This window comes from Sarcophilus harrisii, chromosome 1, assembly GCF_902635505.1.
Source record: "Sarcophilus harrisii chromosome 1, mSarHar1.11, whole genome shotgun sequence".
Taxonomy (NCBI): Eukaryota; Metazoa; Chordata; class Mammalia; order Dasyuromorphia; family Dasyuridae; genus Sarcophilus; species Sarcophilus harrisii.
The window spans coordinates 8,298,635-8,326,454 of NC_045426.1; the positions used below are offsets into that span (position 1 = coordinate 8,298,635).

At 39.3% G+C, this 27,820-nt stretch overlaps 1 gene segment (V, D, J or C); it reads left to right on the plus strand.

Annotated features, from left to right (window-relative positions):
• The first annotated feature begins 1,020 nt into the window (after positions 1-1,020).
• LOC100935656 lies at positions 1,021-25,430 on the plus strand. The segment is given in 3 exon segments: positions 1,021-1,278; positions 1,380-1,709; positions 25,255-25,430. Coding segments are annotated over 3 exon segments (549 nt in total).
• Positions 25,431-27,820: the final 2,390 nt, after the last annotated feature.

Below are 27,820 nucleotides of genomic sequence, written 5' to 3' on the forward strand. Positions count from 1 at the left end.
TTTGTTTTTCTGCTTTTATCTTCAACTTTTGACAGTTGACCATCCCAGTAGAATTCTGGGACAATTTCTATGTATCTTTTAGTCTCTCACAATATTTAGGGCACACAGCATCCTATGGCCAGTTTTTCTTTTTTCTATATTACAAACTCTAAGAGTAATCACTTGCTATCATTTCCACCTCATAAACCATTTGAGCAAAAATAACAATAAACAACAATGTCATAAAATATCATTTATGAGGACTTCACTATGAACAAATTAAGTATGTAGGTTATGGAGAGGTTGAAAAGATATTTGCTAAGTTTGTTTCAGCCATTACATAATCTGACCCTTACAAAATTGTCATGTATGGTAGACACTATTGATGCCATTATTCCTATTTTACAGGTAAGATCCTCTGAGCTAAAATCTCCCCACATCCCTCAAACTAAAGAGCCATTAATGAGAGCCATTTCTACACTCTTGAGTTTTGGAAGGATGTTGTACATGCAGGTTCACCTGAGGGGCTTTGTGTAGGGGAGAGGGAATTGGACTTAATGGTCTGCAATGTTTTGTTGCTACCTCACTGTGTGACAATAGGCAGATCCCTCTATGTCTCAGTTCCTGAGTCTGTAAAGTTGGATTCAATGATATTCTCAATACCTTCTAGCTCTATCATTCTAGCACCCTCAGATGCCTTCGGAAGAATATGAGCAATTCCAGTATTGCCCAATAATGGATAAACTTTAACGGAGAAATTATAGTGCCTGGTATACAGTTGGGTGCTTACAAAAGGGCAGTGAGTTTAGGGAGAAAGGATAGAAGAAATAGGAATGAGAGGACTTGGGAATGGTAAAGTTTGGGTTGAATATGCGCTAAATAAAATGAGAAGGAAGTCGGTTTTCTTTGTTAATTAATGGATGTTCATTCTCTTTAGACTCACTTTGAAAAACTAGTCCTTAATTATTTACCTTAATGATGGCAGAGTGACATTTTATCCTTCTCATTCATTGGGCCTCCTTCAGGTTTACCTCCCTTTGTTTTCTCTCTCTTTTATCTCTTTTTCTGGCACTTGGCCTGGCTTACTGGACCATAGCACCTGCATCTCTCCCCACCACAGCCAAAAAGGAAGTGATTCTAGAAGAGCAGCATTGGGAGGGGCCTTTCTACTGCCTGGTCCCAGTCTTAAGGGCTTCTCTCATCCAAATCTCTCCAGAACTGTGACCCAGAAGAAAGTTCACTCTCCAGCTAGGAGCATGGGGGGACCCTTTTTCTTGCTTTTGCTTTCCCTTCTTCCTGGTGAGTCTGTTGTGGTCATGGCACCTTTGATACTGGGGGAGGGGAAACAACCCCAGGGTCCTTCAATCTCTTCTTTCCTGATGGTTTTATTCTCTTTACAGCTCGTCTGTCCAGTGCCCATTTGGAGCAGGAAGTCTCTGTTGTGGGCATTCAGGGCGGTTCTGTCACCCTCACCTGTCAAATCTCTGGTACTACTTCCACCATAGTGCACTGGTACCGGCTCCAGGACGGGAAGCCCCCAGAACGCTTTATTTACTTTAGTTTAACATCAGACATAGTCAGGTATGATAAGGGCTTTAATAATAACAAATTCCAGGCCCTTAAGGATGAGTTTAATGCTAGGAAGAACATTTTACACATCAAGAATCTGGATGTGAGCGACACTGCCATGTATTACTGTGCTGTCTGGGACAACCACAGTGCTTCAGGATGTATTTCCTTTGCACACCAAAGGCTCTGTTGTCTTTGGCATTTTAGAGCAGGTGATAGTTAATTCAGCAGGAGAAGCTTCTCCTTCAATCCTACACTGTCCTTGCTCCCCTCAACCTGTGTGGGAACTCGGCTAATCTTCCTTTCATGGATGGGGAAAGTCCTTCCTCCAGTCCCACAGACCTTACCACCCTCCCACTAAACACCTAACCCAAACTCTAAGAAAATTAACTGAGAGCACACAAATCCATCCTCAATTCCCAGGAGCCAATTGAGTTTCCATCCATCCATAACCAAATGATTTTTATGCTTGGACAACAACTTGGGAATAAGTTTAAAGATCATAATGTAATGAGAAGATTAGCCAAGGCAGAGTCTTAGCTTCATGCTTCCATTTTCCCTCTCTAGCGGATTATACAGGGACTGCTGAGGTTCTGAACCAAGTTTGTACACAAGAAAACTGATATGGAATCGGCTCTTTTGTAGGTTTCCTCCCTATGTTCCCTGCTCTCTATTCTCCCTGCCACCATGAGAGGACAGGTCCTTATTACTAATCCCTGGCGCCAAGTCAGTCTCCTGCCTACACTTTTTCCTTCCTCTGACCCATCCTCCTTTCATTTCACTAACAGCTCACTTTTCCAGAAATCTGTTTATGCTCCTCCTCAACTCCTAAGACCTCAACAACTGCCTAATATTTATTGAATAGCATTTAATTTTATCTGTACCGAAAATCAAAAGAACTAAGCCTGCACCCAAGAATATCACATTGAAAAAAATGTATCCATAATATTGAATGAGAAAAAAAATGGACATCCAATGAACTTGCAGATTTCCCAGACTTTCTATCAACCAAACCTGAACTTAATAGAAAATTTAGCATACAAGAGCTAATATAAAAGATCAATTTCAAGGAACTCAATATGGACAAATGTTTGTTTTTTTTTCATGGGAAATATATACTATATGTTTAAGATTCACATCAACAATAGGGCAGCTCAAAAGAAAAAGTTAAGGTAAAAATAGTAATTATATAATTACTACATATAGTATATATATGTATGTATATACTATATGTACTATATACACTATATACTATATGTACTATATACTATATACATACATACAGTATATATACTATATACATATATACACTATATATGCTATATACATATATAATATATATGTATATAGCATATATAGTAATTATATAATTACTATATATAATTATATAATAGTAATTATATAAAAGAGGTGCAGAGGAAGAGTAGAGACAAAGAAGGGAAAGGAGTGCTTGGTGTTCTCAAAACCTATTCACACCAGGAATGGGTTTGAGGGACACTACTACATATATACCATGAAGGTAAAGCACCCTCCAAAATCTATAAAGAAACAAGGGGGGAAGGATGGATGGACAGGGAAGCAAAGGGCATGGGAAGAAGACAAGGGAGGGAGTTAAGGTAGGAAGAGGTTAAGTAATAGCAAGGCAAAGTTAAGGGGAACAATTAAAGTCAGCAGAGATAGGAAAGATATGTGGGGGGGGGAGTGTTGTCTTGTGTGTATGTATACCTAAATATATCTTTTATTAACTATAGCCTGCTTGGAAGTGGTGGGGGTGATGAAAGGGAAAAAAATAAATAAGGTGCATAGCAGAGCACAAAAGAACAATTTACAAGGAAGTAAAGAAAAACATGGATATTGATGAATACAATTTCTTTTACTAATATATATATATGTATATATACTTTCTTGATCTGATAATTTATTGTTATATATTTTGAATCATCTCTGATGTTCTCCTGGGTCCATGATAATGTTCTCTTTTTCTTTTGTTTTATATTCCTTTTCTGTTTTTCTTATTCTGTTTTTTTTAACAAAATAAAAAATATAAACTGCTTGAGAGAAAAATAAATAAATAAAATAAATTTAAGTCTGGTATTCAAATCTCTCCACAATGTGACAGCATTCCCAAACCTTATGATATATTACTCCTCTCCATTTACATGCCAAACTATTTTCTAGCCCCTTAACATATTTTCTTAGCTCTATTCTTTTGATTATGTTATTCACTATATCTGGAATGTCCCCCACCTCATATCCTAAAGGCACTAGAGATCGTTGGAGATTATTGAACAACGATCACAACAACAACAATAATAACTAATGTTATATCATGTATTAAGGTTTGCAAAGCAATCTACAAATATTATGTTATTTGATCTTCCCAACAACCCTGGGTGATAGGTGCTATAATTATGCCCATTTCTCAGATGAGGAAATTAAGGCACACAAAGGTTGACTGGCTTGTCCCAATAGTATAACTAGTAGGTTATCTGAAACCCAGATCTTTTTTACCTTCAAATTCAACACTTTCCATACTTATGCTTTAAGATCAGTTTGACTTCTAAGTGGAAAATGGGCTGGAATGGGGAGAGACTTAAGAGAGGGAGACCAAGGAGAAGACTAGGGCAATAACACAAGCCTGAGATGAGGGAAGCCTGCACCAGGACAGGCATGTTAGAGAAGGAGACATACATGACAGTTGTAAGGATAGAAACAACACAACTGGGATTGACCATTAGGCATGAGTGTGAGTGCTGGGTTAAAGATGACAGAATGGTCAGGAGCCTGGATGACTGGAGCATCTTCAGACCAATTTTGAAAAGAGAGGGTTTGAGGGAAAGATTATGAGTTAAGTTTGGGTCATGATTAGTTTAAGATGTTCTCCAAGAAATCCAGTCTCACATGTATCTAATCAGGGCGAGCCTCTGGTTACCTATTCCTGGGCTTGCTTCCATTGACCCAGAATTCTCTCTCTTAGGCCATTCATTCTTCATGGTCAGCTTGGCCAGGATGCCCCTGCTTCAGGTGACTCTATATTTCTTCTCATTTGGCCATTGATTTCCTACCGGTTTCTTCTCCCCCACCCAATTCTGATGAAAGGAGAAAGGTCATCCAACTTCTTATTGGCTCCTTATCTCATTTTTCTCACCCAAATTCAAAAAGAAAAAAGAAAACTGAGTGTTCCCCGTCCCCATCTTACAAAGAGGAAGATAACATATACATTGGAGGAAGGGGCCAACATAGGAAAGGTTTATCTATTCTGCTAATGGAGCCCAAGCAGAGGTCCTGAGTTAAAAGAGCTTTCTCAAGTAATATTTTAGAGGAAATAGGAGCAAAAAATAATGGAAATAATCCATTTTGTTCCAATTAAAAAACATCTATTAAATGCTTGTTGTATGGTGGCGCTGATACAGGGAAGACAAAGATAAATACATGCTTTCCTTTAAGGGACTTGCTTTCTATGAAGAGGAAAAAAGAATACATAAGGAACAGGTGATCATTTAGAGGAGGAAAGACTATTAACAATCATTCTGACTTTTTCCTTTTTCAGGATTTTAATCAGCGAGGTATCTTCTCTTTTGCTGTTCCCCAGATGACAAGAGCAGGCCCAGCTATGAAGGAGCCCACACCCAGCTTTTGGATCTTTTTCTTTGGATCTTCTGTTTGAGCAATACTAGTAGCTAGTATGTTTGCAAGGTTTTAAGGGGTTACAAAGGTAATTATATAGATGAACTCCTATATGTCTCATAACAACTCAAAGGAGGCAGGTGCTATCAGCATCCCTGGTTTTGCAGAGGAGGAAACTGAGGATCATAAAAGTGAAATGACTAGCTTATGCTCTCACAGCTCATGGGTATCAGAAGCAGGGTTTGAGCCCTGATTCTCTCCTGACTGTATAGACTACATTTTGTGACATCATTTAATTTGTTGACTCTGAAAACTCATTTTATCCCGGAGTCAGGCCCACCTGGAGCTCCACTTGAAATGGAGATGGAGGATGATGGAGATGGTCCATAGTAGCGAAGTCTGGAGAATCAGAAACAGAGCAAGTGGAGGAGAAAATATGAGGAAAATCTTCCCTCAGTGAATACTAGTCCAAAGTGAAATGGGCTGCCTTGAGAGAAGCCAGGTTCTTTCTCCCTGGAGCTCTTTAAGCAGAGTCTGAACAATCACTTGTAGGGCACTTTAGGGAGGGGAATTCTTTGTGTGTGTTGGACTAGTGGCTGCAGCAAACCCTTCTAGCTCTGAAATTCTATGGTTTTGTCTTCATATTTATCCTCATTGAATTTCATTTTGTTCAACTCAGATCAATATTTATTTAAGCTGAAACGAATTGGCCCATATATGTGAAAAAAAATTGCCTGTGTATGGTAACTCCAACCACTTCTCACCCCCAATATGCTCACATGTGCACTTATGTTCTCTCTCTCTCTCTCTCTCTCTCTCTCTCTCTCTCTCTCTCTTTTCTCTGTCTCTCTGTCTCTCTCTGTCTCTCTGCTTGTCTGTCTCTGTCTCTGTCTCTGTCTCTCTGTCTCTCTCTCTCTGCTTGTCTGTCTCTCTCTCTCTCTGTCTCTCTGTCTTTCTCTCTTTCTCTCTCTCTCTAAGGGGTCAGCTTGTAGTCTAGGCTGAGTCGAGCTTCAGTATACCATGAGAGGGCACTAGAGAGCAAGAACTATATGGCAACTGGAAACTCCTTTCATCCCAAAGTTGGATCCACTTGCACAGTTAATATTGGAATGGAAATAGTGGAAAGCACTGATGTAAATCATACCACATGAGATCACATGGAGGAGCCCGGAGAATCAGCAGCTGAGCAAGGAAACCACAATAAAGTCAGCAAGAGTTGGACCACTCAAGAAAATTGATTGAGACATCAGAGGAGCTGGAGCTGGGGAAAATGGGGGTTGAATCCTAAAATGGCCGAGCCGAAAGGATTATTCAAGGCCATCTCTTAAACTCCCTCCTTTCACTACTGAGGATCCAAGCACATATTTCTATCATGCTTTACAGTTTACAAAGTCTTCCCAAAGCCTAATTCCCTTCCCTAGTCACTTCTCCTCTTGCATCCATCTAGAGCAAGGAAGGACCTCATTGCCTTTCATTGGGATACAGAAATGGCTCCCATTTGATTTTCCTGCTTCCAGGTGCTTCCCTTTTTAATCCATCTTCTATACAAAAATAAAAGCAATCTTCTTCGAGCCCAATGACTATGTCATTTCCTCTATCCAAGAAGTTCTAGGGGTTGGCTCTAGGATAAAATACAAACCCTTCATCCTGACATTTAAAACACTTCACAGATTGGTTCCATTCTGTTTTCCCAGAGGTTTTAGATAGCTCACTTTTCTGCAGCCCCTGATCCAGTCCAATGGGTCCTCCTGCTGCCCCCCAAACTCATCTCCTCTCTCATCTCTCATCTCCATCCCTTTGTACAAACTGTGCCCCATGCCTGTCGTGCATTCCTTGTGACCACCTTAATAATCTTGGCTTATCCTCAGAAGCTGATCTGAGGTGTGACCCCTGAAAAGAACGTTTTCTTGATCTCCCTAATTATCAGTGGTCTTTCACGTCTTAAATCCCCTACATTTGCTTCTCTGTGCACTTGATGCCTCTCCTTCAGAAAATGAAAGCTCCCTTGGGTGCAGGGATTATCTCTTTTTGCCTTCCTATCTCAGGACTGAGTACACGTGTCAGGCCCAGAGTAGTTGCCTAATAAATATCTGTTAAATCTCATCATCAGGTGCAAGTGCTGGAAAACAGACCAAAGGATTTCAAGGGTCCTTCTCCAAGAGAACAAAGTGGATGGATTGCTGAGAATGGTGGATTCTTCAGAATAAGTCTGAGGTGGACAAGAAACTAGCATCTTTTACCTCAAGCTCACTTGACATAGCTTTAAAGGCAGTAAGGCAGTGTGGCCTGGTGAGAAAAAAACAGGAGGGGTGCTGTTAGAAGTCCCGAGTTCAAATCCCAGGACTTCCACTTACTAAAGAGGTGTCATGAGCAGTAACTTTGAGTCAGAGGAGCTGAATTCAAATCCTGCCTGGGATACTTAGGATTTACGGCACCTTGGATGAGATTTTCCACTAGTCTGGAATTTCAATTTGTATGTATTTCATAAGAGTGTATGTGTATGTTTGTGTGTGTGTGTGTGTGTATACATACATATATAATAGGGATACATATACTATATAATATACACATATATTATATAGTATATGTATCCCTATTATATATGTATGTGTGTGTATATATATATATATATATATATATATATATATATGAAGGAATTGGACTCTCTGGTCTTTGAGATCCCTTCTAGCTCTAAATTTTTCATTCTAAAATCCCTTAGCAATTTGATAAGTATTTATTAAGTGCCTATTATGTATGAAGTCTCATGCTCAACATGAGTTACCCAGAGATCAACCAGACTAGTCCTTAATGAGCTCACAGTCTCCAGGAGGTAATGATACCTCATATGTACAAAAATAAATATAGTACAAAGTGATGGGACAGAGAAGAGCTCTACAGGATATTCTGCAGAAAAAAAAATTAAGGTAACCAATCTTCTTGAAGTCTCTGTGCTCATCTCTGATATTCTGGGATTCTGAGACATGACCCTTATAGATGGTGGCCAGTTCCTCTGCAGCAAATGGTCCAGAGCTTCCAGGAGCATTTTCCTTTCTCAGTTTTCTCCTTTCCTTTTTAAAGCTCATGAAACCATAAAAGGGAAGCTGATAATTTGGGTTTGAGTCCTAAATCTGTGGCTACTAGGCAAGGTGACCTTAAGTAAGCCCCTAAACTTCCCCAATGCTCAGTTTCCTAATCTGTAAAATGGGATGATATCTGCCCAGATATCCCCAGATATCCTCAATGGGATGTCTTAAGGACCAAATAAAATGCATGTGAAAGCCCTAGAGCAAGGTTAGCTATCATCAGATCATGATCTTTATCTCATCTGACACTTGTCAGCAACAAACTGGATGACCTCATTACTGTGTGACCCTGGGGAGGTTACTATCTTCCTGGGCCTCAGTTTCCTCCTCTGTAAAATTCAAGGGTTGAATTAAGCAACCTCTGATTCCCATGATCTTTAAAGTTTATTATTTAAGAGATATGACACCAACTTTTTTAGCTGTTCCCACCTTCCCAATATGCCTCAAATGAAAAGCTGATTAACAGGAGACAGAATCTGGGGGAGGGTAAGTAGGATGCTCTTATTGAGGACAAAGAGAGGTGCAAGTTCAAGCACCATTTGTCATGTATATTTGCAATTATGATCCTTTTAAAAATTGTATTTAGTTTAAATTTGTGGAATAAAGGATGATTGAATACAAAACTCACATTTATTATGTATAGCTTACTATTCCTATTAAATATATAATAAAGTTATCACATAAATTTTACTTCCCCTTCTTTTCTTTCCTCCCACCCTCATATCATAGAAATAGCTAACTTTAGACACATACATGCTTGTGTATGTACATATGTATACATACACATATGTATATATACAGAATAATTATATATATATATATGTATATATATGTATATATATAATTATTCTATACATCTATTTATCAGGGTTTTTTCTAAATGTAAATAGCATCTTCCTTAATATCTCCCTTGCATTTAATTTAGGAATTTGTAATAATCAAAATGACTGATTCACTCAAAGTCATTCTTAAAACAACCTTGCTGTTAGAGTGTACAATATTTTCTTGGTTCTGCTCATTTTATTAATCATTATTTCATGCAGGTTTTTCTGTGTTTTTCTAAGATCATTGAGCTCATCATTTCTTATAGCACAGTAGTATTCCATCATGATCATATACCACAACTTGTTCAGCCATTCCCCAATTGATGGGCATCCCTGAAGTTATGTTATAAACATTTGAGAACACATAGGTTCTTTTTCTTTGTCCCTAATGCTCTTTGGAAATAGAGGTAATGGTATTGCTGGGTAAAAGGATATAGACATTTTAAGAACTCTTTGGGCATAATTCCAGACCACTCTCCAAAATGATTAGATCAAGTTCACAATTCCAAGTCAATTAGTGTCCCAGTTTTTCAATATTAATTGCTTTCCCCTTCAATAATTTTGGCTCATCTAAAAGGTATAAATTATATCTTAATGTTGTTTTGATTTACGTTTCTCTAATCAATGATTATTTAGAACATTTTTTTCATATGACTATAAGTTATTTTGATTTCTTTGTTGGAAAACTTCCTGTTTGAATCCTTTGATTATTCGTCAATTGCAGAATAACTTGCATTTTTATAAATTTGACCAAGTTTTGTATATTTGAAATATAAGATCTTTATCTGAGAAAATATCTATAAACTATCCCCCCAAATTTATTTATTCTCAGATATAGGCTGCCCCAAATATCTAGGATCAGTTTTAAACTACTGAAGCTTAGAATGTGTTTGTGTGTGTGTGTGTGTGTGTGTGTGTGTGTGTGTGTGTGTGTGTAGATTAACTATTTCAATGTATCTTCTTTTTTTTTGGAGTTTGAATCTTTTTATAGCTTTTTATTTACAAGTTATATGCATGGGTAATTTTTAAGCATTGACAATTGCAAAACATTTTGTTCCAATTTTCCTCCTCCTTTTCCCCACCCCCTCCCCCCAGGACCTCTTAACCCTGGAAGTTCACTTCACCCCTACATTTCTCACCCTGGAAGGGCCCTCTGTCCCATGACCTCTTTCTCTGACTGATTCCTCCCAGAATGTCCACTTCCCAAAAGCATGCTCAGGCCAGCCATGCCTTCATTCCTCTCCCAGCCTCACTCATGACTCTGGACTTTCTCTACCATGTGACCTTGCCCTAGAACCTGCTTCTTTCTTTTTCCATGAGAATGAAAGCTCCTTAATAATGAAAACTATCTTCTTTTCTTATTTTATTTGTATTACTGGACTCAGCAAAGTGCCTGGGACATAATAAATATTAATTAATCTCTCTGTGCGTATGTTTTAAATGCCTATTATGCGCCATGTGCTGTGCATTGGGGGTACAAAAAGTGCCAAAAGACAGTCCTTTCTCTCAAGGAATTTATGGTCTAATGGGGGAGAAAATATGCAAACAAATATATAGAGAGCAGGATAAATAGGAAATAGTTAATGGAGGAAAGACACTAGAATTCAGAGGGATTGGGGAAAGCTTCCTGTAGAAGGTGGAATTCTGGTTGGGACTCCAAGAAATCAGAGAGATCAGGAGTCAGAAGGGAAATGGAAGATTGATTCAGGAACAGGCAACAGCCAAAGAGAATGTCTACAATGCAAAGATGGAGTGTTCCATTCATGGATCAGGAGGTCAGTGTCCCGGGATCAAAGAGCACACATCAGGGAGCAAGATGTAAGACGACTGGAAAAGTAAAACTGGGAGATTATAAAGGACTTTCAGTACCGGACAGAGCATTTATATTTGCTTCTGGAGATAACAGGGAATCACTGGAGTTTATTGAGTCTGACATGATAAGGAAAACTAGGAAATTTGGAGAAATTAGTGACTGAATGGAGAGTGGATCAGAGTGCAGAGAAATTCAAGGCAAGCAGAACCAGAAGCAGCTATTACAGTGGTCCAGGTGGGAAGGGATGAGGGGCTGCACCCGTGGAAGCGATGTCAGAGAACAGAAGAGAATATATTTGAGAGATGCTGCAGAGGGGAAATTGACAGGTTTTTATACTAGCTAGGGTGTGGGTGGTGAGACTGTGGGGAATCCAGGATGACTCTTAGACAGGCCTTGGTCCTAGATGGGATGTGGGCGGTGAGATCGTGGGGAATCCAGGGTAACTCCTAGGTTGCTTAACAATTATTGTTGGTTTGCTAGCTTGGTTTGAGTTTCATTGAGTTGAATGATCACTTAGAGTTTGCAGAAGAGAAGGTTTGAAGGGTACATTTAATAATCATCTTTGGATATTTTAAAGATGTAAAAGGATTCCACTTGTCATGACTCCAAAGATCAGAGCTGAGGGCAAAGGGGAACTGTCCCAAGTTCAGGCTAGATGTTGGGGAAAGCTTCCTAATAATCTCAAAGTTGATTGGTCTCCAACAGGATGATTTCAGAAAGGCCTGGAGAGACTTACACGAACTGATGCTGAGTGAAATGAGCAGGACCAGGAGATCATTATATATTTCAACAACAATACTAGATGATGACCAGTTCTGATGGATCAGGCCATCCTCAGCAACAAGATCAACCAAATCATTTCTAATGGAGCAGTAATGAACTGAACTAGCTATGCCCAGAAAAAGAACTCTGGGAGATGACTAAAAACCATTACATTGAATTCCCAATCCCTATATTTATGCACACCTGCATTTTTGATTTCCTTCACAAGCTAATTGTACAATAATTCAGAGTCTGATTCTTTTTGTACAGCAAAATAATGTTTTGGTCATGTATACTTATTGCGTATCTAAGTTATATTTTAATATATTTAACATCTACTGGTCATCCTGCCATCTAGGGGGGGGGGGGGGGGTAAGAGGTGAAAAATTGGAACAAGAGGTTTGGCAATTGTTAATGCTGTAAAGTTACCCATGTATATATCCTGTAAATAAAAGGCTATTAAATAAAAAAATAAAAAAAATAAAAAAAGAATTCTCAATGCGGGGAATGGGTAAGAAGGAAGGAAGGAAAATTGTCTAGAACTTAAAGTTTAAAAAAGAATGTTAAAAATTGTTTTTCCATGTAACTGTAGAAAATAAAATATTCAATTAAAATAAAGGAATTTAACCTCAAAAAAAAAAAAAAAAAGTTGATTGGTCTCTCTCAGGAGGGAGTGGGATTTCCCTCCTTGGGGGTTTTCATAAAAAGTAGGATACCATTTGTTAGGGATGTTGTAATGGGGATTCATGCTCAGGTAAGGGTTAAACCCAGCAGCTTCAGAGGGCCCTTCTAGCTCTGGGATTCTGGGCCTGGAGAGTTCTGTCTCCTCCTCCCCTATGACACAGACTATATGGTTCAAAGCCAAGATCTGGAGCATAAAATTTTCATGGCAGATCTTACTTCTCCATTTAAAACATCCACCAACAAGGGAAACAGAGAGGGAAAGGATCCCGTCTTTGTCCTATGTACTTCTGCTGAAGACACACGATGGCCTTTATACTTCCAACCACATTACAGGGAGCCCTGCTGCGGCAGGCCCTCAAAGCTGAGCCTGGGAAACCTGGGCAAGTTGGCCATCCAGCCTCAGGTGCTATCCTGCCCAGCTTCCCAAATAAGAAAGGAAAATGAGAAGAAGAACCAGATGTTCTCAGGGTGAGAGATGGGAGTCATAGACAGTGGTTAATTAATTAGCACTCTCATCAGGCCCCTCTGCCCTTGACATAGTATTAATAATCAGCTCTGCTCCTAGAAGTAGAGTATGTGGTTATAAAATGGGCTGGGACATATAAGATTTTTATCAGGGTCCTTCAATCCTTCTCTCATCCCATCAAGCCACCAACATCCTCTTTCTAACAGAACAGGATGTGCTACTTCTCCTTTCCCATCTAGAAAGGAAGTTGAGCAGGTGGTCTTGGAATGGTTTCAACTTAATGGTTTCGAACTTAAGATCCACTCCCAAGTAGCTCATTTTCCCAAGCTTCCTGCGTCTCAGGGAACAAAGCAATCCTCACTCCCCAGCCCCAAGACACACACACAAGTGGTACTATAACTCTTTCTGTTACCTAGGAGAGAAGGTTCAGATTTCCTGGTCCCAGCACTCACATCTCACATGTCCTGAGGTTATTGCCTTACACAGATTCCAACTGTAGCTCTGGCACTGGTGTTCTTGAGCTTGGCAAATCCCTTTACTTCCCTGGCCCTCTGTTTCTTCATCTGTTCAGTAAAGCATTTGGACTAAATGATCTCTGAGGTCTTTTTCAGCTCTGAATCAATGAACATGCAACCTTCATAAATTTTATTTTATATAATATTTATATATATGTAAGATAATAGATAGTTATTTGATAGGGATGGTAGAAAAATAAACAATAGAAATATAGATTTTGGTTTGTTGTTATTCAATTGTATCTAGTGCTCTGTTATACCATTTGGAATTTTCTTGGCAAAGACTTCTCCATTTCCTTCTCCAGCTCAATTTACAGATAAGAAAACTGAGACAGAGTTAAGTGACTGCTCAGAATCACACAGCTACAGTACCTGAGGGTGGAATTGAATTCAGGAATATAAGTCTTCCTGGCTTCAGTCCCAGAACTTTATCTACTGTGCCACCTAGTTAGATAGCTAGATGACTAGGTGAATGAATAGATAGATAGATAGATAGACAGACAGACAGACATACAGACAAACATAAAGGAGAGCTAGACAGAAGACAGACAGAGATAGATAGAAAGGAGAGATAGCTAGGTAGACAAACAGACAGAAAGGAGAGACAGATAGACAGAAAGGAGAGATAACAGACAGATAGATAGATAGATAGATAGATGTATAGGTAGATGGATGGATGGATGGATAGAGAGATTGATAATTATCTTCAACTTACCTATTCAAAGGATATCCTCTCTACACACTTATAATCCAATAACACTGAACTTCGTGTGGTTTCTTGAAGTCCTTCCTTTTATATTAGTTGCCCTCATACCTAGAACAGTCTCACTCCCTATCTGCCTCCCAGCTTTCCAAGACTTAGCTTCTACAGAAGGCCCTTTTTGCCCCAACACCCACTAATGCTCTTCCTTTAAAATTGCCTTCCATCTACTCTGTAGATATTTTGCATTCTCTTATTTATGTTTTCTCTCCCATTACAATGTGAGCTTCTTGAGTTCAGAGACAATTTTTGCCTTTCTGTGAATCCCTAACACTTAGCCCAGTGCCTAACACCAAGAATGGTCTTCATAAATGGTTATTGTTGCTTGGCCTGGCAGGGACTGCGCTAGATATGAAGATTATAGAAAGAAAAGCAAAACAATTGCACCAGAGGGTTTCCGAGCTGGAAGGGACCTCTGAAACTGTCCCTCATTTTACAGAGAAGAAAGTGAGGGAGGTTGGGAGAAAATAAGTGATTTTTCAAGTATTTAGAGTCAGAGATGGGATCTGAACCTCAGATCTCTAACTTTAAATGTTGCCAAGAAAATATGCACAGATAAGTAAACACAAAACACTCCCTCAGAATATTTGGGGGCATTGGGAGAGCTTTAACAACAAGGAAATCATGAAGGGCTGGGAGGAGGAGGTATTTCACTTGATCCCCAAAGACAAGTAGAGATCTCATCATTTCAGGGTTGGGAGAAACCATTCCAGACATTATCCTTTAGGATTCTAGGCTGTTCTGATAGAGACAACCAATGAACAGGATAGTGGAGCCTTCGTACCAAGGCCAGAGATGCAAATGGGCATTCTCCTGCCTCAACACAGAGGGTCTAATCTGTCAGTCCCTGGGATTCAAAGGCCAAGATCAAGATCCAGGAAAAAAAGCAGAGAACAGGGGTGTGGGCAGGGGAGATAAATATAAACAGAGGGAGAGAGATGGAAAACCACATTCATAACTAAAGAGATATGTAGAAAGATGATAGATACATACATAAATGTAAAAAGAGATGGAGATAGATACATATGTACGGAGAGATCAAGAGAGCAAGACCTTAAGAGAGCAAGACAGATATAAATAGATGCATAGAGGTAGATATACATGTAGAGAGATAGATCAAAGATACATAGAAACAAAGACATAGATACATAGATAGGGATACATCTAAAGACTGATACTCACATACAACATTTATCAAATACTTACCACATACCACATATTGTATCAAGTGCGATGGATAAAAATCCTAAAATGCACCAAGAAATCCCCCAGGTTCCAGGTGCCTGGATTCTAATGAGAGAAGACAACATATAGAGTTAAGTCAGAAGGGAAGTGTTAGAGGGGAGCAAGATGGTCCACACAGAGGCTGTGCAGAGTTCTGGAGGAGGTTCACTTTGGACAACTTAAGGTAAAAGCAAAGAGAACGCAGGTAGAGTCCAGGTTACTCTTGCAGAGGAGATGGAGTAGGAGACAAACATACTGTGCAAAAAAAATAGGAAATAAGATTTATCAGTGGGTACAAATTATATTTTGAAACAATTATTATTAATTAGCCCAAACTGGACATGATACTATGATGTAACCTATTTAGATACTCTAGTCTTTACAAATCCAGGCCAGTCAATGATCCCTTGTAGCTTGACTGCCCCATCTTGCTATGACAAGTCCACCAGCAGGACTAAGACTCAAGTCAAGGCAAGGAGTTGGAGTTCTTCAAAGAACAGCTGCCTCTTCAGAGCAGCTTCTGTAGAACTGAGAACGAGGTCACAATTAATCTCTCCCCATCACCAGATAAGTAAGACTCTATCCTCAAATTAGCTTACAATGCAGTCCAGGAATTAAGTCAGGTACAGAGACAAATATTACACAAAATAGAATAGAAATGTATAGGAGAGCCAAAAATAGGATGTTACAAGAGTTGAAGAATGAAGAGGTAGCATCCAGATTTTTTTTTTGGAAATTATTTAATGTTTTTATTTAAAGTTTGAGTTCCAAATTCTACCTCCCCTACCCTCTTCCTAAGATGAAAAACAACCAGATATACATTATATGTGTATAATTATGCAAAATGTTTCTATATTAATCATTTTGTATAAGAAGTCTCAAATAAAAGGAAAAAAGAAAAGAAAAAATAGCAATCTGTTTTCAATCAATATCAATCATTTCTCTAAAAGTATATAGGATGCTTCATCAATAGTGTGTTGGGGTTTTCTTGGATCATTGTACTGCTGAGTCACTGACAATTCCTTATGAACAATATTGCTATTACTGTGAACAACATTCCCCTGGTTCTGTTCCCTTTGCTATGCATCAGTTCATGTGCGTCTTTCAGGTTTTTCTGAAATCACGATGCTCATCATTTCTTATAAATCATATAAATCATATATCACAGTTTGTTTAGTCATTCCCCCACTGATGAGCATCCCTTTGATTTCTAATTCTTTGCCATCACAAAAAGAACTGCTATAAATATTTTGTACAAATAGGTCCTTTCCCCCGTTTTGGGGTGTCTGGGATACAGACCTAACAGATATTTGCTAGATCAAAGAGTACTCACAGTTTTATAACCTTTGAGCATAGTTATACATTATTCTCCAGCATGGTTGTATAAGGTCACAACTCCACCAATAATACATCAGTGTCCCACAAACGTAGGTCTTTCTTTTGCTGAGGCAATTAGGATAAAGTGACTTGCTTAGGGTCACACAGCTAGGAAGTATCTGAAGCCAGATTTGAATTTAGGTCCTCCTGACTTCAGGGCTGGTGCTCTATCCACTTCACCAACTAGCTGCCCCAAACTTAGGTCTTTCTCACTCCACGTCCAGGTACTATACACTCATTAGCTGTGTGAATCCAGACAAGTCACATAATTTGTCTCAGTTGCTATAAAATATAAACAATAATACAACCTAATCAATTGGTCACTGTGAAATTAACTGAGTTCATTTAGATAAACTACTTTGAAGCTCTAAAGTGTTTAATGCATATTAGCTATTATCATTTGAAAAGAAATCCAGTAAACAGTCTGGGGCATGGACATATGCTTGCATACACACACACACACACACACACACACGCATACACACACACATGCAAAGAGCATGTGTAGGTGTGCAGGCCAGGAACTGTAGAAATAAAGAACTAATATTACTGAGAAGGATCCTGACAGAAAACTTGTCAGTTTCAAATCATTATACAAGAATTAGATCTAATTTTCCACTAAATACAAGATGGTGTATTCTTCCATGGGGTCCCTTCAGAGTCCTAAAAAAATCTTCAAAGTCCTAAAGAAATACACCAGGCCAATGATGCCAATGGAAGAATCATATAAGAACAATGGATGAATCAACTCAACTAGGTCCTTGGAATAAACATTATTTAATTAAAAAAAATAATTCTCAAAATAGAGTCCCTGCCCTCAAAGAACTTAGTATAGGAGGGGAGCCAAGGGTGACACACGTGAAATTACTGTAGAAAAAAAGAGAATGGCATATAATACAAAAATAAATTGATGTAAAATATAAATGGGAAGAGAAGACATATCAGTATAGATTGAAGCAATAAGAGATGGTACCATTACACCCATTACACAGATAGGTCGACTTAGAATAGAACTAGAAATCAGAAAGATCTGGGTTAAAACTGAAGAATTATTTCTAATGTTTCTGGTACCCAGAGGTGTTAAATACATACCTCTTGCTCGACTCTACTTGCTAACTGTGAGCCTCTGGGTAAGAGACTTCAGGTCTCTCTCAGTTCCCTGATCTGTGCAATGTGGAACAGAATCCTTCCACTGAAGACCCAAATGGTTATTGGGAGGAAGGTGATGGTGACTGGACCTTGTGCTTTCACTAGTTTCGATGAGGAATCTTTCTATTAATGCAAGGTGGCTCCTAGGCTATAACTCACAGGCTTGGAGAGTTAGCCAGAAGACGGAGAGATCTAGAGAGCAATCTGGAAGGAGTCACAAAGGGTTATAAAAATGTGTATACCCCTTGAAAATGTGTATACTTGATCTGTTTCCTAAGATGATTGGGAGAAAAGGAAAAGAAATGACAAGTTCCAAAATACTGCTAGCAGATCTCTTTGTGGAGGTAAAGAACTGGAAATTGTGAGGATGCCCATCAACTGGGGAATGGTTGAAGAGATTGTAGTATATGATCAGGATGGAATACTCCTGGTCTGTAACAAATGATGAGTCTGGGGATCTTAGAAAAACATGGAAAGATTTGAAGCTAAACCCAAAAACTCTTACCACAACACATAAGACCCAAAGCCCAAGAATTACTTTACCATTCCGATGAAACTCTACAGTTTACAACTGTCTCTAGAATTAATAACTGTTGCCACCAGTCAGGCCATTGCCAATGAAGAATACTACCAATAGGCCCTCATCTCTGACCAACTAAGTTGCAACTTACCCAGTAGAATGAAGAAACACAGACCTTATCACATGTACAAATCTTGTAACACATAGGCTGGCACTCAGTCTTCCAATGTTCACGTAGCCTGCAAGGGAAAATATACGAAATGCCCTGAGCTGATTACTTGTCACACATGGAGAAGCACAACCAGAAACGTTGAAACCAAGTTCTAAAAGTTGAAAATGACAGAAGTCACATCACATGTGGCAAGACTTCCAGCGTTCATACATCATGGCTAACAACAAAGCACTTCCACTCCTTGCAATGCCAACGTACATACCTGTGAAAGATTAGCCTGAAACAAGCTGGCCACCACTTGGCCAATCATACTACATAAACATACAAAATCAGCCCTCACTGTCATGTCTCAGATGACTCCACCTCTCATAGGCACATCTAACCAGTACCATCTGACACTAGTCCTCCCACATGGCATCCTGATCGACTCTCTGGTCATGGCTGGTACACCAAATGCAGCAACACAGCACCTCTCTCATCCCGATTCACATCTCACGTCCTAAACTTGGTTATAATGAATCTACGGCCAGATCACTGACAAGAACAGCACCCTACTGTCATTCTTCTGTTTGGTCAATAGCAATTGATAAACTACTGTGTAATCAATGTGAAGACACGTCATTCATTACACTGAAGCAGTAATACTAACATGCATCCCAGGGCACGCTCCAGGCCTCTTCAGTCATGTGGAAACTTCGTGGCAGCCTCACAGCTATACCATTATCCATTCGTATCTCCAATCTTACAATCCAGCAGTACATCATTTCTTGTACATAAGTTATGAAGATCCAGATCAAGTTCCATAAACTAATAAATCATATGTTTGGCACAATATTATCGGTACCAACACCTCCAACAAATGCTCAACCTAATATCCCTATGCTCCATGTATTCACATGACATCTGTTGGCTGGTTCCGTCACAATGGAACCGATCAAGTTTGCAGAGCAGTTCTATGCTTAAGTTGGGCCTTGTCATCTCAGACTCAAGACCAGTGAATAATCACTCATGATAACAAGACTAATGGGCATTAAATGCAAGTTTCGAGTCATGAGAGCAATAGTCTTGGAGACTGAATCCTTGAGAAGTTACATCCAAGCTATTCATTTCATTGCAACAAGAAAGCGTTAAGGTTTCAGATGCAATGACAAGTCTCACCAAGTTTGAACAATGAAATCCATGAATTGGATTCCTTGACATTCCCAATGAGGTCATCTTGCATTCTTGAAAGCATCTATCCTTAATATCATAGATGACAATATTTTTCATAAGTTCATAAAGAGAGATCTGACATGTTCAGCTCAGAGTCAGCTCTCAGTAGTTTCGTAGGGATCAATGAAAATAGATTTCCATTAAAGTGGAATGATTAGATGGAAGGTAGAAATGCAAAGGAATGGTTCAGACCATTGATGAGACATTAAGCAATTGAAAATATGCCAGGATAATGAGGTCAAAGCTCTTAATAGAAAAGCAATTTGCAACAGAGTAAAACTATTAGTTTTAATGAGTAGAAGGACTAGCATTAGTTATTCTGTGCATGAACTCACAAGAAAAAGTTTCAAGCAATTTAAGAAATAAGATAGATATTTCCATTTAATCAAAGTCAATGACAAACATTCTATCATGAATATTAAAACAGATTTACCAGATCTCATGAATTAATGGATTCAAAGTCTTAAGCTTGAGAAAAAATCTATGAATGTCTTAATAGCAAATATGGTAAAACAAGATTCGAGAGCTGATTTGGAAGCAGACATAGAATAAAGCCTCATAAGGAAAAATTCAGGTAAAAGCTTAGCATATGAAAAAGAGCAATGTACCGGCAGCAACTTTGCACAGCAATCCATTGATCCAATCAGAAACAATACTTTCACAAATGACTATTGTTCAGTTGAAGTTTATAGGCAATTCTAAAAACAGACTATTTAATTGGCCTTGATAAGCCTATCCATTCTTATTATTATAAAATAAATACTCCATTTCGAAACTTCTGACAATGAAGTCGACTAAAATCATTAGACAAATTGAGAATGTCTAGGAATGCTAATGAAATAGAACGATATAAAATCTTGAATCAGAAAATTGAAACTAGTGATTTGATTAAACTGATCTTCATGTTCTACTTATCATATTAGCATTTTACATCTAAACTTATATGCATGAACTCAAATCAATAACATGAATCTAACAAGATCTAGACAAATTAGTAAATATCTGAAAATTAGGTTCATATTATCCTTATTATAAAAAATTCAATTAAATCTTTTAACATTATGTAATATATATCATTTATATAATTTTTGATATAATACTTAAAATAAATCTGATATGAATTATAAACAAAACAAACATGATAAAATGGAAATACAAAAGTGATACTGTATGTTATTGTCTTACAATTTATTCTTATGTCATGAGTTTATCAATCCAGTATGTGAATGTTTCATTGAAATTCGAATCTCAGAATATCATCATTCACAATCTCTTTTATGCATACTACTTTTCCCTGTTTCATCTTGTTCACTCAGTCATTCATATCTTATCTTTCAAATCTTTCTAAATTATGTTATCAAGTTGTTAAGAGAATTAATATTCTCATTTACTGTTTTCATTCATAAGTTTGCTACATTCTGATTCATTGACATTATCTATCATTTCCTTTATTTCTCCATCAATACAATCTACAATACTTTTGATCACTTCTTATAATCTTTATAATCTGAACTACATAACATTGTTCAAACAAATGTTTATATCCGAGTCCTTCCATTATTCTAATCTATTTTTCAAATTATAATCAATCTATTCAGTACTTCTGCCATATCTTACAATTTCAGTTTTATCTCTAGATCTTTCCTGCATTTATCTCATCTGAAATCAGTATTCTAGTTTTGAAGATGATTTTTATGTTCATATATACTTCTTCACTTAAATACTTCCTATTAACTTTATCCTAAATCTTAATATTTTAACTTTGTAATGAAATGATCTTTAATGCTAACAAATCTATAGACTTTATTCCATTCTGCTTACGCTCTAATCTTTCACTTTTATCACTCATCACTTTCTACATTTGCCTTCATATTACCTCATTATAAGAGTTTCTGTCTCCTGCCCATGTCTATTACGAGCCTTCACTCTGTCTTCATTTAGATTTGAATTTTGGTGTTGCTTTGATTATTTGGCACTAAGTTAGAGTATTGATGCTGCATTACTGCAATTCTTTAGAAGTATGGCTTGATAGATCTGATCTTGCATCCTCATATGTAAAATTGTCTAATTAAGTCATCTCAGTGATCAACATGGGGACATGTCAGCATACTGTATAAGATATCTAGTGAAATTAATTTCTTAGAATTCAATTTGATTCAGTAAAAGGTCACTCAAACTGTAAAAATTAGATTTAAACTATTGTGACGCATCATTCTATTTCTGTCATTCATTCTTACCAAACTCAATAGAATTGATCAATCTCATCTAGATCATGATTGCTTCCTATTTCACAATCTTTCTATCATCTGATGTAAGCTATGCATACTTTACGACTGTTCATGCATACGTCTCTATATTAGCTTCTGTTCATCCAATTGTTCCATTACTTGTCTACATGGATGCTAGTCCATTCAGTTAGATCGTTTATTAAGACTGTCTATGAGTTTAGAGAACTGCATTGTAGCCTTTTCATTCGATAATCAACATGACCATCTCCTAAGTTTAGCAAAGCATTGTACGATTTGCTCAACACTATACTTGATGAATTCCAGCTTATCGCCTCAGTTCTGTCAAAACTTCACCTAATAAGCTGCCTAGGACTTGCCATCATTCCTTCTATTCTAGTCCCAATTTGCAGTACATGCCAGTTCTATAGTTCTCAAATAATGACCAGTGTTATGCTAGGTCATCTTAGCCTCTGGTCACTCTAAGATATCACTATATCATTCAACTAAGACCAACATGCTTCCATTTTTAGAGTGGACAGACAGTCATGGGCTTTTCGCAATATATAAACTCTGTATATCTCATTTGGGCATATATTCGTCATATGGTGTCTCATCCTCTCCACCACCCTGTGGGTAGATCTTCCCAGAAGGTGATTTGCTAAGAGATGACATAGGGGCCTTTCCTGGCATCACAGTAGATAGCAAATATCGGAGGCAGAATTTGAACCTAGATCTTCCTGATTCCTTTCTGTCCCCTTGTTCATCTCATGTACCAAAGTCACTAATTGAATATAATATTCCTCATGAGAAAATGAGAGAAATATGAAGAAGGAAGTCAACATCTCCTTTTTATTCTTTAGTTTCTGAACCAAGCCAAATGCAATTTGGACCAAATGGCCGGGGAAGCAGCTTCCACCACTGAGATACTGTTTCTCCTCATTATTTCTGCTGGCGCTTCATTATCCTCATCAGTGACCAAGCCTTGATTCAGGTGGCGTGTGCCCAGTCCTGTGGGAAAGATGAAAGGCACCAAGACATGGTTCCCTTCAAGAGACTTCCAATAGCCTTGGGGAAATCATATGACCAGAAGGGAAATAGAATGACATGTACCTAAAGATGGTCAATATCTGAAGGGGAGGTAGGGAAGGAGAGGAAGTTTTAGTCATGGAGGGTGGAAGAGCGGCAGTGAGAGTGCGTCATGGAGGGAAATCCAAGAAAAAGTAATGACTCCATGGGCCAAAGTTTGAAAGAAAAGAAAGATAAAGGGAGGCAAATTCTATAAGTTCTCTCATTTTTGTACAACACCCACAATTGAAACAATGAAGAAGCCCAGAATTTCCTTGACTAGTATTCTGTCCAGGAAATGAGGCTCAAAAACTTCTCATCTGCTCTTTTGAAAAGCATTTCTCTAATATTAAAACATTTCTCCAGTTTCTATCAATAAAAAATTATTAAATATCTTCTATAGAGTCTTTAAATGTTTCTGCATCCCAGAAAATTCTTTAAGATCATAAGTTTCAGAATATTTTCATCTACACTGACTGAGAACTAGAAGTTCCCTATAACAATAAAATATATAGGTCCAGAAAAAATATGCATTCAGGCATTTTGTGGAAGCTGGGGGTAGAAAAGCAAAAATGGTCCTCAAAGATCAAAGGTTTTAGGGGGGAAGCAACATGGACACAAAAATAAGAAAGTCAAAACTATGGCCAAAACAGGAGACAGGGGCTGGACTTGTGGTTTCAGTCCTATCAGGAATTCCCAGATTAGGAGACTCCTTCTATCAATAGAAGCCAGAGCCTTTTCACAACATGGAGCCTTAGAGACGTGCCTGGCTTACTGGGAGCTTCAATTAATCCCCCAAGGTCACACAAGTCAGAGACATGATTTGAACTTGGGTCCTCCTGATTTTGAGGATGGCTCTCTACCCCCTATTTCATGCAATTTCTCATGTAAAAAAATACCTTATTTAGGGCAGGGGAAAACCTAGTACCGGAACGAATTCAACAAAGTCCCTCTGTAGGACAACAGAACTGATCTAGGTCTTGGAAGACGGCTCAGAATTTGAGGAAGAGGAGGAGGACAAGGACGAGTAGGAAGAAGAGGAAGAGGAGGAGGAGGAGGAGGAAGAAGAGGAGGAGGAGGAAGAGGAGGAAGAGGAGGAGGAGGAGGAGGAAGAAGAGGAGGAGGAGGAAGAGGAGGAAGAGGAGGAGGAGGAGGAGGAGGAGGAAGAGGAGGAGGAAGAGGAGGAGGAGGAGGAGGAGGAGGAGGAGGAGGAGGAGGTAGTGGAAGTTGACCTGTTGTCACAGTTCCAGGAACAAATAGAAAATTCTTCATTTGGTGTTGAGCCCTTCATAAGCTGTTCCTTTCCTACAATACTAGCATCTTCTACCTTCCAGTGTGCTACATACACACACACACACACACACACACACACACACACAGGCCCAGAGGCCAACCACAGCAAGTTCTTGGCGGAGGTTCGTTCTGGCTGTGCCAGTTGTAAGCCCAAGGGGAATCCAAGGAACTGAGGAGACCTAAAGGTGGAGAGGGGTTGAGTGAGAACAGGGACAACAGGAGGCCTGATGTGGAGTTACCACAAGAAGGGAGCTGCTCAGTTCTAGTCTGCAAGGTACATGCAAAAATGCAGACATACGAATACACAGACACACGGACACAAGCACAAATGTGCACATAAACACTCACACACAATATGGGCACACACACAAATACATATATGTATAAACACACAGATTCCCAGACACACAAACACACACAAACTGAAATAGAAACATGCACATGAACACAAATAAACACATACATGAAAACACTCAAATACACAAACACACACAAAGTGGCAGAAGTGGGTCAAGACCACATTTTTCCACCTTCATGTTGAGGCAAGGAAAACGAAAGCCAATCACCATTGACCTTTGCAAGCTTGCCCCCTCCCATGGGGAGAGTCCTGCTTTGCACTTCTTAGAAAGGGAGAATGCACAGTGAACATTAGACCAGGACTGAGCAGCTCCTTTCCTCTGCTGACTCCACAGCAGGCCTCCTCTTGTCCCCCTTCCCACTCACCCCCGCTCCTCCTTTCGGTCTCCTTGCTTCCTTGGGTTCTCCTCAGATTCACACCTGGTCCAGCCAGAATGAGCCTCCGCCAAGTGCTTGCTGTGGCCACCCTCTGGGCCGGTGAGTACGCTTCTCCTCCTTTTCAGGTCAGGAGAAAAACAGAAGAAACTGGCCAAAGCCCCTGCTCATGTCACTATATTCTCTTCTTTTATTTCTAGTTGGCCATGCAGCCATAGAAGTGAAGCAGCCTCAAGTCTCCATCAGCAGCCAGGTGGGAACAACAGCACGGGTCACATGTCAAGTGGCTGGCATGCGGGACTTTGCTGGTTGGTACATACACTGGTACCAACAGAAGCCAAACCAGGTTCGGAACACCTGCTCTTTGTGCAAGTAACCAGTAAACCTGTGGGAAAAGCCTTGAATTCTGTAAGAAACAAATTTGTGGCAGAAAAGAATGTAGACAAAAGAACATCAGGCCTAACAATAAACTCCATAACCCCTGAAGATGAGGGCACCTACTACTGTGCATGCTGGAATGGCCACAGCCATCAGCTCTCAATAACAAATCATACAAGAATCCTGTCTCCTCAGTCCCCCCCACAACCTCTTCCCAGGCGGCCGCCTCCTCCTTTCTGGCTCCCATCCCCAGTCTGCCTGCAGCACTCCCTGCATGTCTTTTCAAGGGCATGAGTCCGGTGTCTATACTATACTCCAGTCTTGCTCCAACTCACCCAGGTCCCAAACTCCCTCTGCCACCACCATAATTTACATCTCTACAGACCCATAAGCTTTCCATTGCTTTTATAAGTTGGACAAGACAGCTCCTGGGGCTCCTTCTAATTCTCAAACTCTGTCATTCTGCTTTTTGGCAGAGAGTATAACATTATAAAATGTTGTCTCCTCCTCTCCACCACCCTATGGATAGGTCCTCTTCCCAGAGGGTGATTTGCTAAGAGATGACTTAAAGGCCTTTCCTAGCATCGCCAAGATAGCAAATATCTGAGACAGAATTGAATCCATGTATTCCTGAATCCTGCCTGTCCCCCTGTTCATCTCATGTACCAACGTCAGTAATTGGATATAATCTTCCTCATGAGAAAATGAGAGAAACATGAAGAAGGAAGACATTAATATCCTCTCTTCATTCCTTAGTTTGTGAACCAAGTCAAATGCTTTTTGGGTAGAATTTGGACCAAATGGCCGGGGAAGCAGCTTCCACCACTGAGAGGCTGTTTCTCCTCATGATTTCTGCTGGTGCTTCATTATCCTCATCAGTGACCAAGTCTTGATTCAGGTGGTGTGTGCCCAGGGCTGTGGGAAAGATGAAAGGGGTCCAAGACATGGTTCCCTTCTAGAGACTTGGAGAAATCACATGACCAGGAGTGAAATAGAATGTCATGTGTCCAAAAATGGTCAACATCTAAAGGGGAGGAGGGAAGGAGGGGAATTTTTAGTCATGGAGGGTAGAGGAGGGACGATGGGAATGTGTCATGGATGGAAATCCAAGAAAAAGTAATGACTCCATGAGCCAAAGTTAGAAAGATAAAGGGAGGCAAATTCTCCTAGTTCTCCCGTTTTTGTACAACACATGCAATTGAAACTATAAAAAATCACAGAACTCCCTTGACAAGTATTCTCTCCAGGAAATGAGGCTCAAAAACTTCTCATCTGCTCTTTTCAAAAGCATTTCTCTAATATTAAAACATTCACCCAGTTTCTATCAGTAAACATTTGTCGAACATCTTCTATGGAGTCTTTTAATGTTCCTACATCCCAGATAATTCTTTGAGATTATAAGTTTCATAATATATTCATCTACCAGGGATCCTCAAACTGCAGCTTGTGGGCCAGATGCAGCAGCTGAGGACGTCTATCCCCCCCCCAGGGCTATGAAGTTTCTTTATTTAAAGGCCCACAAAACAAGGTTTTTGTTTTTACTCTAGTCCGGCCCTCCAACAGTCTGAGGGACAGTGAATTGGCCCCCTAGTTAAAAAGTTTGAGGACCCCTGAGAGAGGTCCTCTAACTAGAAGTTCCTACAACAATGAAATGCTTTCAGGCATTTTGTGGAAGCTTGGAATAGTAAAGCAAAAATGGTCCCCAAAGAACCAAAGGTTTTAGGGGGGAAGCAACATGGACACATAAATAAGAAAGTCAAACTCCGTCCAAAACAGGAGACAGGGGCTGCACTTGAGGTTTCAGTCCTATCAGGAATTCCCAGATAAGGAAACTCCTTCTATCAACAGAAGCCAGAGCCTTTTCATAACATGGAGCCTTAGAGACGTGCCTGGTTTACTGGGAGCTTCAATTAATCACCCAAGGTCCCACAAGTCAGAGACATGATTTAAACTTGGGTCTTCCCGATTTTGAGGATGGCTCTCTATCTCTTATTCTATGCAATTTCTCATAAAAAGAAAAAAAAATTAGCTAATTTAGGGCTGGGGAAACCCTAGTACAGGAAGGGATTCAAGAAAGACCCTCTGTAGGACCACACAGCTGACCTAGGTCTTGGAAGAAGGCTCAGAATTCCGGGAGGAGAAGGAAGAGGTACGGAGAGTTGACCTGTTGTCACAGTTCCAGGAACAAATAAAAAATCCTTCATTTGGTGTTGAACCCTTCATAAGCTGTCCCTTTGCTACAATGCTAGCGTCTTCAAGTGTGCTACACACACACACACACAGAAGCACAAATGTGCACATAAACACACATACACAGAAATAGGCCCCCACACAAATACACATATGTACAAACACACAGATTCCCAGACACACAAACACACACAAACT